Source organism: Microtus oregoni, unplaced genomic scaffold (assembly GCF_018167655.1).
Source record: "Microtus oregoni isolate MIOR12 unplaced genomic scaffold, Mior012 000040F_ref0000088, whole genome shotgun sequence".
NCBI lineage: Eukaryota > Metazoa > Chordata > Mammalia > Rodentia > Cricetidae > Microtus > Microtus oregoni.
Window position 1 is genome coordinate 886,075 of NW_024543207.1, and position 15,756 is coordinate 901,830.

Consider the following 15,756-nt stretch of genomic DNA (forward strand, 5'->3'; position numbering starts at 1 on the left):
TCCCACTCAGCTTGTGTGCACAGTTCAAATCTAAACAGCTATTGACCTCGCCTTTCCCAGACATCTGGGATTGACCTTTGACTGTCCCCTAGAAGTGACCACTTGGCTTCTGAAGCGTATCTGACCATGCCTCTTATTCTTAAAAAATATCCTTGGGGTCCCCCTGCCCCGCAGCAAACTCCGGTGGGTCCCAGCAGTGCCGGGCGCAGGCTCTAGGGTCCGGCACCCGAGCAAGCGGCTACAGCTTCTCACCAGCGGGAGGGCACGCACGCGGCGGGTCAGACATATAAACACAGAAAATAGCCATAAATGTTTATTAAAATGGGGGAGGGAGAGAGAGAGAAGAAGAAGAAGAAGAAGAAGAAGAAGAAGAAGAAGAAGAAGAAGAAGAAGAAGAAAGAAAGAAAAGAAGGGAGAGAGAGAGGAGGAGAGAGACAGAGCCCCGTGTGTACACCGGGAGAGAACACAGGGATAGAGAGCAGTGGCAGGCGAGGTCAGAGGTTAAAAGGAGTGGGCGTGGCCAGGGTAGGGACGGAAAGAATAACAATGCCTGTTTTTCTTACAACAGCTCCAGTTCAGGAAAAAGCATAGACCCGCTCTGCCAAAGCTCTGAAATACCCTTGACTTTCTTGCCAAACCCAATCCTTGGAATAGTTCCGCAGCGCCATCTTCTGGTACAGCTTTCCACCTTCACTCCTCACGAGACTGAGTAGTGTCTGACGTGCTTTTCAAACTTCTCGTAGGCCTCCCGAGAGACCTTTCCTGGCATCACCAGGAATAATGGCCTCACCGAGACACCCAAGGCCAGTGTTCTGCCAGTGGTCGTTCGGAGATTGGAGCGTCTGAGACGCAGCAACCTGGGCGGAACTCGCCAGGGGAAGAGGCGGCGCGTGTTCTGCCTGCCCCTGCCTGGGGAGCGGTCACGTGGGTTCTACCCGGAGGCGGAACCGCTGCTACCGGGACCTAAAGGCTTGCAGATCAGGGGCGCCTGGATACCTTAGCCATGCGCCCCCGGCGCCTCGCGTTTCTAGCTGTGCTCTTGGCCGCGCCCTTGACTCTGGCTGAGACCCCATACCTGGTGCGAGTGGATGCAGCCCGCCCGCTGAGGCCTTTGCTGCCCTTTTGGAGGAGCACCGGCTTCTGGTGAGGCCCACCGCACGCTCTTGCCAAGTCTAGGAAAGCCCTTGCTCCGTTCTTTGGGTTTCTCTCATCACACCTTTGGGCTCGCTGCCCATCATTCCTGGACACTCAGGAGTGAAGATCAAATTCCTTCAGGGTGTGGCATGGGTTTTCTACTTTAGTGGCTCTCCCAAGTGCCACAGCTTCCCTAAATGCCCCCCCCCCCCCCACCCTAATCCCCGGGATCAAGAGCACGGTACTCAAGCTATAGGCTCATAATTAGTACTTCGGCAGAACCAAGGGCTCTCCCAAAGTACCAAGACCTGACCTCGAGTGTTGGGCCAGACCTGGTTTCTCAATGCCTCCAAGTCTCTCTAGGAATTTGCAGATCCTCTTCTATGGCAGGCAGATGTCCTATTAGAATGTGGTACTGTGTCTTGTTGAAGCTCCCCGACTCACCCCACCCCAAGACAAGACTGTAGAACATTTCTGGTGAAAGGGCTACTTTATCATACAATGTGGAGACACACACTGCTCCTCTGCAAGGGCCTGTCAGTCAGGTATTAAATGTGTAGAACCTGGTCTGCTGTAAGTCCCTGCTTGGGACAAACACTTCACTTCTTTGTCCTGTCCCCAGCCCCCCACTGCCTCATGACCAGGCTGACCGGTTCGACCTTAGTTGGGACCAGCAACTGAACCTTGCCTACATCGGTGCTGTGCCTCACAGTGGCATCGAGCAGGTCCGGATACACTGGCTGCTGGATCTCATCACAGCCAGGTGGGTGATACTGAGGTGGGTGCCCTGGGAGTTGCTGGTCAGAGCTTGTCTTACAGAGATGCTGAGCCCGGAAAGCTGTGGAGCACAGTGCTGGACTGTGGGTAGGGCACGGTCGGGGCTGGGACTGTACTTCCTGTTAGAGCATCCTGTTGGGCAGAAGAGGAGGGGAAGGTCTGCTTGGCTATGCCAAAGGTAGCCCTTGGATGGAGCGCAGGTGGTTTCCGTCTGAGGATTTCTTAGAGGTACAGAATGGGATTGGTGTTTCTACTGTGCCTGACTTTGTACTATACATGGGCCACGTTGTGGTCACCAGTATAAGCTGTATAGAGACATCATGCCTGAAGGTCAGGTGTACATCATCTTAGACCGTGACACTGGAGCATCTGCTCTGGAGCAGGTGACTGCCTTCGCAAGGGCCCAATCAAGATGATCACTGGGCATGAGAAGGCCTTTCGGCCATGTGTTCAGCTCATATCTCATACCTGGTGGTGCAGGGGGAGGGAATGTGCCCTTTTGGTATCTTAGAGACCGCATAATTTGCAGGACTCTGTTTCAGATAAGATGGTAACACAGACTATTGTTAAACTGGGCACTGCTTTGGCTGAGGGATCATGTGTGTGGGTGCAGCCACCAGGGGGCAGCAATGGTCTCAGATGTAGAGTGGCTCAATTACTGAATGTTTGGAATTCTTGAATGTGTTCCTTTCTTAGTTGGAGTTCCCTGACTTTTCCAGGTTAGAGGTGGTCTAAGGGTATATCTCTCTAATGACTCCAGTCTTCATAGCACTCCTACCAAGGAGGTCAGTACTGGCTTGTGGACATGGGTCTCGGTCCTGCTAAAAAGCAGAGTCAGCAGCCGCCAGCTCCTCACGGCGGGCTTGTGCAGCCTCCACGGCACTGTGTACACTGGGGAACAGGAGCTCATCCTCAGCTCCCTGGTCTTCCCCAAGGAAGCCCCCTTTCTTCAACGTGTCCCTCACTGAGGGACTGCAGCAAGCCAGAAGCAGGGTGATGTCCAGGGCCCTGTAGTCTCTGTGCAGGTCCTTCAGTGTGGCCATGCCAGCCACATCCAGGAACAGCAGTGGTGCACAGTCAATGACCACTGTGTGGAAACCGAATGCCAGGGGTACCACCAGCCCGGTCCCGCTGCTCACTGAACCCATATCCTTGCCATCAGCAAGACTGCTGTCACTGATACCCACCTCTGGGCCCTTTTTCTTCCTGGTGGCTGAGTGCCCTGCATCCAGCCCTGTGAGACTGTAGAGTGACCGCAAGAAGAAATCCTTGTTGGCATAGTAGAGTGGGCCTGTGAAACGGAACACTCGCACCTCAGGTGGGGGCAGGAGGCCCTCAAACTCGGCAGCATCCTCATAGAAGGTTGAGTCTCCAATTCGAGCAAGAAGGGCAGCCCGTGGACGCTGTGTGCGGCCCACCAGGCTGAGCAGTGAGAAGAACACCCCAGCTAGAAGTCCAGCCTCGGTGCTGACGAGCACACAGGTGGCTGCAGTAGCCACCCAGACCAGTGCATCAGCAGGGCTTAGCCGCCAAAGCTGTGGGAGGTCCTTAACCTTGCGCAGCGCCCCACGCAGGCTGACAACAATGATACAAGCCAGCACACACCGCTGCAAATCATGAAACAGTGGAGCCAGCACCAGCAGCACCAGCAACACCACAGCAGCACTGACCACACTGGACAGCTGGGTCTGGCAGCCAATGGCTGTCTTCACCAGGGTTTTGGACAGAGCAGCACTGGTGGCAAAACAATGGAAGAAGGCAGGCAGCACATTGCAGCAGCCCACGGCTAGAAGCTCTTGGTTGGCGTGAACAGCGTAGCCATGACTACGAGCAAACATCTCTGCCAATGAGATGGAGAAGGCTGAGCCCACAAGGGCTAGGGACACAGCATCCAGGGCCACACGCCACATTATCTTAGGGTCTGGTACCTGTGGGGCTACAAAACCAGTGGGAATGTTGCCGGCCACACTAGAGCCAAACCGTGAGTGGAGCTGTCCAAAGTGGGATACAAGTGTGGCCACCACAATGACTAGCAGCTCTGTGGGTACTGGCACTTTCAGACGGTGTCGGTAGCGGTCTGAGAGCTCCTTAGCCGCTATCAGCACTCCCAGGCACACGGCACTGGTGACCACGTCACATATATTGGCCTGTCCCACACTCTGCAACAAGCTGAGCCATGTGCGGATCACCATGCCTAGGCCCTGGTGCCGAGGGATCCGCACACCCAGCAGGTGTTTAGCCTGAGAGGTCAAGATGGTCACAGAGGCTCCCATAGCAAAACCGTCGAGCAGTGGTTGTGAGAGGTAGGTAGACACGCAGCCCAGCCGGAGGACACCCATGAGGACCTGTAGATGGAGTACAGTCAGTTTGGTAGGTCATGAGGCAGGAGCCAGCATCGGTATAACACAGGGTAGGGATTACAGCACAGAGCCTGGCGTCTTCCCTTGCTTACTCTCCTGAGTGGGCTCCTGCTGTTTCCACATGCACAGTGGGCCAGAAGATACAGGGAGATAACACATACATGTTGCAGTTGGCTGTGGATGTTCACTTCTCATACTCTCACACATGCAGAAATTGGTTTTGTTTCAGAATCAGGGCGTAGGCAGACCCTTCCCCTGTGCCCTGTATGCAACACACAGCTCCTTCCACCCAGCTCCCTTCTGGGCAGCCATGGAACAGACAGGAGGAATAGAGAAGACAGGATCAGCAGAAAAGAGCTAGGTGGGGAGCCAGGGGAATGCATCTCAATTCTTAGGTCCTGTTTGTGTCAGGAAGCCAAGGTGGACATTGGGGCTGTAATCTAGCTTTTCTGAGCCATGACCACATTTGGCCCAGTGGCCCCACTCAGACTACAGCTGGCCAGTCCAGCCCTACATATCTCTCCATTCTGTGACTTAAGTCCCTCTGGTACCTAGGCCTGGACTCCACCTCTCCTCTTGCTGTGCTGTTTTCTCTCTGAGCCTGAAGGATTCTTCTGTTTCTAGACTTTTCCTGATGGTAGTGACAAGCACCTGTAGGTGCTCTAAGAAGCCAAGTCAGCCGGCCTGCTTGCTATGCAGCTAACTCCTTACCTGATAAAGGCCAGTCACCAGAGTGAGGGCAGTGGCGATTCGAATGGCGTAGCAGTCCCGTCCACAGTCCTGTAGCCCAAGCACCAGTGTTGTGGTTGCGTTGTTGAGTGTGCTGCCATTGTTTCTAGGCCCTAGAGAATCCTGGGAGGGGTCAAAACCAGCCAACTGGAGTTCTCGGTCTACCACCTGACCCACCATGAGGCACAACAGGCTAAAGATGCCCACATTAACATGGCGTGAGGTGCCCATGAGGAAGTAGATAAGGTTGGCAAAGAAGGAGGTATAGAGGCTATAGATGGGCTGCAGCCCAGCCAGCAGTGAGTAGGCTATGGCTTGTGGCACCAGGATAATGCCAATGACCAACCCAGACATAACATCACCTGCCAGGTACTCTTTAGGGCGGTACTGACGCAGCCAGTGCAGGACAGGAAACAGATTCTGCACCAGAGCCTGAGCACATGGTATACTGCAGATGCAGCTCTGCTTCAACCTGGCCTTCAGTGTTTCCAGCAAACCCTGGGACACAGGAGGCTGTCGTCGGATCAGCACCAGTGTCCCACCCTTCTCTTGGGGCTCGGGAGAAGGATCCATCCTGTCCCACCACGCTCGTTGGCCAACCTGCGAGGGAGAATGGGGAGAATGGGCATGGTTAGGAGTCTAAGCTCTTGGAGTCCAGGAGCCAGCTTCACAGAGCGTATTTGTCCACCCAAACACAGACATCAGACATCAGAGGTTGTGCTTGTGTCAAGCGCTTGTTCTTCTGTGTGGATGGGTGTAAGGTCTTGAGCTCCAAAAGTTAGTTTTATGACAAGAGTGCTCACGACAGCAACGTGTTTCAGGGAGTCATTCTACCCAGCCTCAGCCCCAGCTGTGCTCTGTGGTCCACCTAATTCAGCCTCTATATTAAGTCTACCTAGAGGGTTCTGAAGGTCACCCACTGAGACGAGGGCTGGACTAGGCCCACGTACACCCAAGCCAGTGACAATGGAGGCAGATGCACGCTTGACTGAGCTTGAGCTCTAAGCCACTTCCCATCCATCTGATCTGGCAAGGGGCTTTGCCAGCCACCCCATTTCCACAGGAATTCTCCTGTGAACACCATGGGCTTGGAGGTTGGCAGAAAGCCTTGTATATTTTGTGTGCTAGGGCCCCTGGTCTATGACAACCTTCCCCGTGAATTTAGAGGGTGTCTCACCAGTCACCAGTGTATTCTGAAATAGTGTGCCCCTAACTCCGAGTGCGGAGCCTCTGAGAAGAGGTTCAACTCTACTAAACAAACACACTGGTCCACAGATGTCCACCTTTGGCCTAGCTGTCCTAGCCCCTTCTGACCTTGCCTTAGTACTGAAGAGTTCTCAGGCCATACTGACCACATGTTGGTCTTGGGTCATGTTTACTGGTTCCAAAGTACTTGTTTGTAATATTAATCAAACACTCCCTGTTCTCTTGGAACTCAGGACACGGTGGTGGCTGTTGGAGCCCATTGTGCCTGACCTGAGTACTAGGGCAGCAGCTTCATTGCTAGGGTGGTGGTCTATCAGGCGTCCTAGCTCTTGAGGAATATTACAAAAACAATGATACACAAGAGCCACTGAGCACTCTGAATCTCACCCCAAGTCTTTAGGGGCTCATGTTTATGGAGGAAGGTTTGTAAGTATCACCTTCCTTGTATCTGAGCAATCCCCAGAGAAATGGCAGTCTAGGTTCCTGTCTCTGCCCAGTAAACCACATCTTTTGGGGCCTGTTGTATGGGTACAACAGTTCTTACCTGGGATGCTTGGCCGACTCTGTAGGCTTTGCAGTATCCAGGGGCTATAGTGGGCTGAACCTTCAATCACTCTGTCTTCTGATAGCAGGCGGAGAACAACGTTGGCAGGCACCTCTGAGGCTGACCTGTGGGAATACTCTGCTGGGCTTGCTGTTAAATTATTTACCCCCCAAATAGCTGAGTCATGGGTTTCCCCCGTCAAATGAGTGTTACCTGAGCGTCTAATCCGGTGAGCTAATTCGGCAAGTTGTACTATAATCAGAGGCTCACAAATAATTATGGTTATGTGGGCTTCTGATAATCCCCCCTTTGCAGAGGGGTGGCTGCTCCAGGTGCAACAGCTTCTGTCTTGTTAAGAGGGAGAGGAGGTGGGGACAGGAGCAGTGAGGCAGAGTGTGAGGCCCCAGAGGAGCTGAGTTGAAACACTTCAGCTATGAGGTTATGGGGTCATGTACAGCTGACTCCACCTACCCAGATACTGGTTATCTTCTCTCCACCTTCATGGAGCGTGTTCTAGCTGGGGCAAGCTAAAGCTCAGAATCTGTTCCATGTCCCTGTGTGCAGCTACTGCTGTGTGTGTACACACTTGTGTGAATGAACACATGCCTGTGTTGTGCACAGCCCAAGGACTGCCAACATCAAGTTAGGTGTGTTCTTCCCTTTGCAACAGGGATCCTGGATTGGCCTCAGTTCTTGCCACCCTTGACCACCTGTGATCATTGTGAGGTACTTGGCCCCCATGTACCTCTGTAGGACGTGGGATTTGCCTTGTAAGGATAGCCTAGAGATAAATGGTCCCTTAACGTAAGCGTAACTAATCAGTGTCCTCAGACTTGAGGTATGCCTCCAAGTTCTTTCTGTAAGACTGGTCAGAACCTCAGATCCACATCTTGTAGTGAGCAATGAGGCTCTCACATGTGCTTAAGAGTAAGTAGTTTTGTGTAACAGGTCTTGATCTCTTCTGTGAGCTGCTGTATTCTGGGTACCCTCTCATCCTGGAGATAGCACCCTTCATTATGGCTGGAAGGCCCAGCTAGGCTGGTCTGCAGTCTTCACAAGCCCAAGCACAGTGGGCAGTTTGCTTTGGGACTGGGCGAAGTGAAGCCAAATGCTTTGCTCCTCTTATCCCCAAGGGTCTTGAGAAGGGGCTTGAGATCAACAGTTGTTGATCAACCCTGAGACTCTATTTCTCCAGGTCAGGAGATAATAAGAATTCGGAATCCCATCCAGTTCACAGGTTGGACACTCCTTTGGGACATCTGTAAGCCTTGTCCAGTTCCTGGCAGCCATGGGCCTGGCCAATGCCCTCCTTGTGGGTAAAATAAAAACAGGATGTGGGTGGAATGGGCAGAGTGGGAAGCCTGATGTGAGACTAGGCAGGGCTGGATGCTCTGTGGGTTAAGTATTCCTCCACCTTTGCCCTCACGCTCCTCACCTGGATTCTGTCCTGTCTCTCCAAGTAGGTCTGCTGTTCCTGGAAGGACCTATTAGGGCCCCAGGGTCCCTACCTTTGTAGGACTAGACCTCCCTTCTCCCTTACAACAAGTCCTGAGCCACTGTTTGCACAGTAGTTGGGAACTGTGGTTTACAGAAGCAGTTAGTTATCCAGTGGGTGTGGTGGGGCTAGTCAGAGCAGCTCCTCTTTTGTCAGATAAATGCTCCTCTAGTGGTGGTGGGGATAGCTACTGAGGGTGCCATAAAGTGACAACCTCCCCAGTTACCCACAGAGGAGCCGCTGGGGAATGTACTGTTGCTTCAACTTTGAGAAGGGCACAGCTGAAGTTGTGGAATGGATACACCTGTAAACACAGAGGTTCTGGGCTGAAGTAGAGTGTGAGAATATTCACCTTCCCTTCGAAGCAAAGAAAGCAGTATACAGGAATGGGCCCTCTCATCTCCACCGCCCTGGGTGGGAGGGATTGGGCCTTACATCATACACCCCCCATCCTCCACCTCCACACCCCCCCCCCCCGCAGTGTCCACAGCCAGTTGAAATGTAGATGAAGTCATGTCTTCCATGCCTTGCCATGAGTCCTTTCCCCCACTTATTCTTTGCCTCTACAGCTCTGTGCACTCAGGGTGGTGCTGCAATGAGGCACCGGGGGACCAAGCCCACTGGCCTATCCCAATGTGCCCTTTGAGCCTCAGGCTTCTTGACTTGCTGCTGGACACATATAGGACAACGCTATAGGGTCCATAGATCTGTTTGGTCCTATGCGGCTCAGTGATTTCCTTCTTTTATCTCTAAGTCCACCATTTAAATCTTGAATACATTTTATTTGGGAAGAAAACATTGTACCCTGTCCCAACAGTAGAAAATGATGTCCAGACAGGCTCCAGGACCACATCAGAATTTCTTCCACCAAACTCGGCCGAGCGCACACCTTCCTGGGGGCTTCAGCAGGTTTTCCCAAGAGATACCGAGCGTTTCCGCTCTGCACGCACCGCCCCCATCCCGCTTGGCATCCTTCATAGTCGGCATCCATAGACCGCGTTCTCCTCGCAGCCCTGGCCCCCCCAAGCCTGCTACGTGCACCGGCCTTGGTGCTGCCGGGTACTGCTGCACTCCTCTGCAGGAGCGTTCCGCCTCCCCGCCAGCTCAGGTTCCCCCGCGCTCACCCAGGCACTCACCAGCCGCTGTGGCCTCATCCTCCAAGCGCCTGCGCTACGCCTCTAGCGGGAGGCCTAGCGCAGTGCGGCCGCTGCGGGCTTGCGTGAAAGGGCCCTTGTGTGGCCTTGCTATGTGGCTGCACCTTTTCCTGCCCAGCCCAGCTGGGCTATGGCACAGATCGCTCTGCAGGGGATGAAGATTTCCCTACACTTCACCTCACTGACTTGCCCCCTCCCCAATTTAGGATTCTTTAACACCACCACCCTTCAGCAGAAAGGAACTAATTCACAGTGAGAACAAAGGACTGTTCCCTGGGTTTCTTGGGCATGGGAGGCCCCTGGAGGTAGCCGGATGGTCTGGCATCACTGTGGAGACTGACGTGTGTGTGTGTGTGTGTGTGTGTGTGTGTGTGTGTGTGTGTGTGCGCGCGCGCGCGCGCCAGGCAGACAGTGTGGTCCATACGGGGTTGCAGTCTTGGGACATCTCTGATGTTAGATACTGGCCCAGAAAAAGGCCTGTTGCTGAGGCCTGCTCCCATGAAGTGTGTACTATGCCTGGTTTGTAAAGACAGGGAACTGCTGATAGCTTCTAACTGACCCCAACAACTTGGGACTTTGGAACATGTGTTTAATCTTTATCCAAGTGCTTGTTAGGTGTTATTTATTTGCAACTGTTTTTGACCATTGGGTGGAAAGGGAAAGAACCAAGCAGGTCTGTTTTGTAGCTGTAGGCAGAGGCTCCAGTCCAAAAGCACAGAGGGCAGGCAGGGAGAAGCAGGACCTGAACTTGGCCAATGTGACCATGTACAGTGATGGACTGATATGCTTAGAATTGCTGGTTCTTGTAGAAGTGGTTCTACCACCCACAGTGCAGACTGTCTCTGACCTACCATCCCACTCAGACAAACCCATGAGCTGTCTTACACAACTTCTGGGGCAACTGTCTTCAGCACACCCTAAGAACCTGGCAGGACTGACGCTTTGTACTTGTTGGCTGGTACCTTCTAGCTACCTCAGCTGCAGATTCTGTCCTCAGGGCTGCTCTTCATCCCTTCCCCAGAATTGTAAGCCAGAGACAGCCCCAAGCATCAGTGTCCTGAAATTCATGCAATTGTGCTGCACATTGCCCACAGCTCACCTCAGATCTGACAGTAGACACTGCTCAGTCTACACACTGTCCTGTCATCTTCTGCTTCATGCCCATTTACGTCTCCTGCTTTCATCTCAATTAACCCTACATGATCTTTCCAGAACCTCGTGGCTTTGCTCTGATCATGACCTTACATGTCTCCTGTTTTGCTCAGAATCATGTGGCCTGAGTCGTGTCCCATCTTCATGTGGTCACAAGCCCCCATGTAACCCCATTTCCAGATCTGTACCTTTATTCTGCTCCAGGCAAGCGAGGTACCTTTCTACTGCTTGACTGTTAATTTGCTCCTACTTAAGGGTCTTTGTACTCGCTTGTTCCCCAGATATTCTCATCACTGGCTCAAGCCACCGCTTGGCAGGTCTTTGATGTTACCTTTATAGAGTGGTTTCCTCTCCCTGATCATCTTCCCCTTCACTCTGATATATCCCTTTTGCCAACCTTGTGATATTTTAATATGGATCCAGGCAGTTGTCTGATGGCTCTTCCTCTCAGAAACGGAGCCCTATGTGAAGAGGCCCAGTATGGGACTGAGGAAGCCCTCCACCTTCTTTTCTTGTCCATCCATGTTGTAAGGGACTGTGGAGCTAAGTTTGGAGCTTTGGTCTCTGAGAGTATGTAGAATGGAGGTGGTGCCTACCAATTTCTGCTCGTCTGCTGCTCCGTCCCCTGTTCCCATATCAGCTGTCTTTAAGATGCCTCTTCACCTCTCTGCCCAATCCCTGTTTTACACCTTTCCTGTACAACTTGTCTGTCCCTCGCACCTCAGTGTGGTGACTGATCTGAGCCCTACCTGAATCTCTTGAAGGTTTCACGCACACACACACACCTGTTCACATTCCATTGTGAGTGATAGAAGCTTCCATAGCCCCAACTTTTCAGTGTCTTTTTTTAATAAAAGACTTATTTATTCTATATATAGTGTTCTGTCTGAATGTATGCCTGCAGGCCAGAAAAGAGCACCAGATCTCATTACAGGTGGATGAGCTACCATGTGGTTGCTGGGAACTGAACTCAGGACCTTTGGAAGAGCAGGCAGTGCTCTTAACCGCTGAACCATCTCTCCAACCCTGTTTTCAGTGTCTTTAAGGCTTAGTGTGGGGTTCTGTGTGCACACACTTGTACATAGTGTGTGCAGACTTGTACACACTGTGGTAGACTTTCACAGTGCTGGTCTTTTCCAAAGGGAAGGCCCATCTGAAAGCCTGGATCTTCCTGGGAACTTGGGACACCCACATGCTTAAATGTGGCCCTAGTTCCCACCTAGAGTGTGGAGAAATACTGCTGCTCTTCAGGACTGACCTTCTCTCCACAGGAAGTCATCTACACAGGGGCTGATATACAACTTCACCCACTTAGATGCTTTCCTGGACCTCCTCATGGAGAACCAGCTCCTCCCTGGTGAGTAGCCGCCCTGTTTTTCCCACAGTCTGTCATTCTGTGTCCTGGTGGGTGGTGGTATCTCAGCACTGACTGAGGTGCTGATGAGGTATAGCCCAGCTGGGCTTGGTGTGTTGGATAGTGGGGCAGCTACCCTGTGTGTTTCAGGATTTGAGCTGATGGGCAGTCCTTCTGGGTACTTCACGGACTTTGAGGACAAGCAGCAGGTGTTTGAATGGAAGGACTTGGTTTCTCTCTTGGCCAGGAGATATATTGGTGCATAGAAGGGGGAAATCCTGGGGGGCTGCAGTGGGCTGTCCTGGGAGGCCCTCCTTCCTGATCACCCAGACCATTTCAAGGTCTTTCCTGCCACAGACATTCCTATACCCCAGCCAGAGATGGCTGATGGGTGAGGGATTCACCTGATGGGGGTGGGGTGGGCCCAATCCCTAGGAGACACCAGGTAGGCTCTATCCCCAGACCTGAGGGTAGAGCGTCCAGCGTGTAACAGCAGAGACACTCTGCAGGTAGGTATGGACTGACACATGTTTCCAAGTGGAACTTTGAGACTTGGAATGAACCAGACCACCACGACTTCGACAATGTGTCCATGACCGCACAAGGTGGGCAGCGTTTTTCCAGGTCCTGTTGGGTGGGCCGCATGAAAGGAAGCACAACAACACCAGACCCTCAAGACCCCTCTTGCCCTAGGCTTCCTGAATTACTATGATGCCTGCTCTGAGGGGCTGCGTATTGCCAGCCCCACATTGAGGCTGGGTGGCCCTGGGGATTCCTTCCACCCCCTGCCAAAGTCACCACTTTGCTGGAGCCTCCTGCGCCATTGTGCCAACGGAACCAACTTCTTCACTGGCGAGGTGGGCGTGCGTCTGGATTTTATCTCCCTGCACAAGAAGGTATGTGATTCCCCCACCACTCCCTCCCTGATTTCAGTTGAGCCTGAACTGAGAGGTACGGTGCTGGCTGCAGGGCGCAGGCAGCTCCATCTCCATCTTGGAGCAGGAGGTAGCAGTTGTAGAGCAGATCCAGCAGCTCTTCCCTGAGTTCAAGGACACCCCTATTTACAATGACGAGGCAGACCCTCTGGTGGGCTGGTCACTGCCACAACCTTGGAGAGCTGATGTGACTTACGCGGCTTTGGTGGTGAAGGTGGGTCCTTGCTATCTAGCCTCATCCAGCCTCGGGAAGTCTTCCTCTGGCGGTGCTGGTGGGGACAGTACAGATGGCCTCAGGTACACGTCTCATCTGCCCTGATGTCCACAGGTCATTGCACAGCACCAGGACCTGCTGCTTGCTAATAGCAGTTCCTCCATGCGCTACGTGCTCCTGAGCAATGACAATGCCTTCCTGAGCTACCACCCGCACCTTTTCTCCCAGCGCACACTTACTGCCCGCTTCCAGGTCAACAATACTCGCCCACCCCATGTGCAGCTCCTGCGAAAGCCAGTCCTCACAGTCATGGGGCTGATGGCCCTGCTGGGTGAGCCATGACCCTGCTTCTGCATATGCTGGGTCAGAGTGAGAGAACATGGAAATACTGGGCAGGGACAAGCATACTTCCTCCAGCTGCTGGGTGGGTTTCTTAGGCTGGTTTTCCAAATCTCCACCTCATCCCCTCCTCCCATTCTGTGGACTGAACAGTATGGCAGGGCCTCCCACAAATGGTGGGAGCCAGGCATTAGGGTAGGAAGCCAGGTGCTGGGTATGAGGGAGTCAACAGCCTCGGTCCTCTGCCTGGCCTATAGATGGAGAACAACTCTGGGCAGAGGTGTCAGAGGCTGGGGCTGTGTTGGACAGCAATCACACAGTGGGTGTCCTGGCCAGCATCCATCGCCCCGAAGTCTCCTCGGAGGCCTGGCGTACCACGGTCCTGATCTACGCTAGTGATGACACCCATGAACACCCCAACCGCAGTATCCCCGTGACTCTTCACCTTCGCGGGGTACCCCCTGGATTGGGTGAGTGAGGTTCAGAAGGAAGTAGGGATCCCAGCAGGGATGAGACAAGGGAGGTAAATCATGGTGTATGGGTTCACAGGGCTTGTCTATGTAGTACGCTACCTAGACAATCAACTCTGCAGCCCCTACAGTGAGTGGCAGCAGATGGGTCAGCCAGTCTTCCCCTCTGCAGAGCAGTTCCGACGTATGCGCATGGTGGAGGTTTGTGGGCAAGTCGGGAGGAGGGGAGAAGGGGTTCCTTAGTTAGTGGGGAGGTTTGCCAATCACATGCCCCTCCCTTGTCTCCAGGACCCAGTGGTTGAGGCACCGCGTCCCTTCCCTGCTGGAGGCCGCCTGACTTTACATAGGAAGCTTTCTTTGCCATCACTTCTGCTGGTGCATGTATGCACACAACCCTTGAAGCCACCAGGGAAGGCAAGTGGCGGCTTTCTACCCCACCTGTGAGGCTCCCTAGCTCACTCCTTCATAGCTACTCCCTCCTCACAGGTTAGCCGGCTCCGGGCACTGCCCCTGACACGTGGGCAGTTGGTTCTAGTCTGGTCAGATGAGCATGTGGGCTCCAAGTGCGTGAGTGGGAGTGGTTATCCTTCCCTATGTCATTACCCTTGTGATCATTCATCTCCCTTCTCCATTGCCGCAGACCTCTGTGCTCAGTACACAACGCACACACCCGCACAGATCCATTTGTGTGAGCTGGAGATCACTCCAGTGCTCCCCCCTCACTGTGACCTGTCACAATTTGAGAGTAACCAGGGACCCTAGTGGTACCAGGAAGGGAGTTGAAGAGTAGAGGGTTGTGGGCCCACCCTACCCCACCAATCTAGTCCTTCAGGGTTCCCAGCTTTAGTACTGACCCAGCCCTCCCCAGGTGCCTGTGGACATATGAGATCCAGTTCTCCCAGAAGGGTGAGGCGTATGCCCCAATCAGCAGGAGGCCGTCTACTTTCAACCTTTTTGTGTTCAGCCCAGGTGCGCCCAACCTTGGCGGTTGTACTGCCGGACCTCCTTCTATACAGTATGGTGTGGGGTGGGTCTGGGGTTTCAGGAGCTTCAGAAAACATGTGCTTTTTGTCTGCAGACACAGGTGTGGTTTCTGGCTCCTATCAAGTACGAGCATTGGACTACTGGGCCCAGCCAGGCCCCTTCTCAGACCCTGTGACTTATCTGGATGTCCCTGCCTCATGAGAGTCACTGGCTTCTAGTGACTGGTGAGCCTGTGCTGACTGGTAAATGGGGTCGGCCAAGTTGAGCTAGACTGCCGTTAGCTAGTCAGTTGACTATGGCTCCCTTTGTTGTTTCCCCCATTTTCTTTTAAAGTATCTTTCTCTACCTCAGCCTTGGAGTCTGTCTTTGTGGATGAACACTACAGGGGGCCCAGTTGCAGTGACCTTTGCCTGCTTTCCTCTCTCCACCCAGATGCTCAAAAGTTTAACTTTGGAACTGGGAAGATGGCTCAGTGGGTAAAGTGCTTGCTGTGCAAACATGAGGTCAGTACTCATGTAAAGGCCGGGCATGGCGAGAGATGCCTATAACTCTAGTGTTGGTGGGAGGGACAGAGGCAGGCCAGGGCGCACTGCTCATCTAGTCTACCTGAAACTGCAAGCTCCAGGTTCAGTGAGAAATCCTGCTTCAGAAAAATCAAGTAGAGAACTATAGAGAAGATACTCAATATTTAACTTTGGTCTACACGTGCACAAATACACACCCTCTTTCTCTCCCTCTCTCTCTCACCCGCAAAACACACTGCACATCATACTATGCACACACAGGCTAAATTCAGTTCCTTTTCTGAGACTCAAGACAAACTTTTAGCTTGAGATTCTACAATATCAAGAATAAAGTTATGCGCTTCTGAAATACAATTGCATAGGATAAACATCTCCATGTCAACAG

At 53.0% G+C, this 15,756-nt stretch overlaps 2 protein-coding genes across 4 annotated transcripts; one reads left to right on the plus strand and one right to left on the minus strand.

Annotated features, from left to right (window-relative positions):
• Window positions 1-415: 415 nt before the first annotated feature.
• On the minus strand, window positions 416-6,853 carry Slc26a1 (solute carrier family 26 member 1). The gene is made up of 3 exons (XM_041632012.1): window positions 6,751-6,853; window positions 4,983-5,600; window positions 416-4,256 (listed from the first exon to the last, which is right to left on the minus strand). The coding sequence occupies exons 2-3, from the start codon at window positions 5,571-5,573 to the stop codon at window positions 2,733-2,735; spliced, it is 2,115 nt and encodes a 704-aa protein (XP_041487946.1). The 5' UTR covers window positions 5,574-5,600; window positions 6,751-6,853; the 3' UTR covers window positions 416-2,732.
• Idua (alpha-L-iduronidase) lies at window positions 984-15,302 on the plus strand. Of its 3 annotated transcripts, XM_041632014.1 has the most exons (15): window positions 984-1,143; window positions 1,757-1,897; window positions 11,823-11,908; window positions 12,056-12,163; window positions 12,415-12,510; window positions 12,599-12,801; window positions 12,875-13,054; window positions 13,169-13,385; window positions 13,651-13,863; window positions 13,943-14,064; window positions 14,152-14,277; window positions 14,350-14,426; window positions 14,732-14,832; window positions 14,942-15,071; window positions 15,181-15,302. In XM_041632014.1, the coding sequence occupies exons 1-14, from the start codon at window positions 1,004-1,006 to the stop codon at window positions 15,046-15,048; spliced, it is 1,917 nt and encodes a 638-aa protein (XP_041487948.1). In that variant the 5' UTR covers window positions 984-1,003; the 3' UTR covers window positions 15,049-15,071; window positions 15,181-15,302. The 3 variants fall into 3 exon arrangements, with proteins under 3 accessions (XP_041487948.1, XP_041487947.1, XP_041487949.1); XM_041632013.1 differs by having other exon boundaries at window positions 14,942-15,192; XM_041632015.1 differs by having other exon boundaries at window positions 12,908-13,054; window positions 14,942-15,192.
• The last annotated feature ends 454 nt before the right edge of the window (window positions 15,303-15,756 follow it).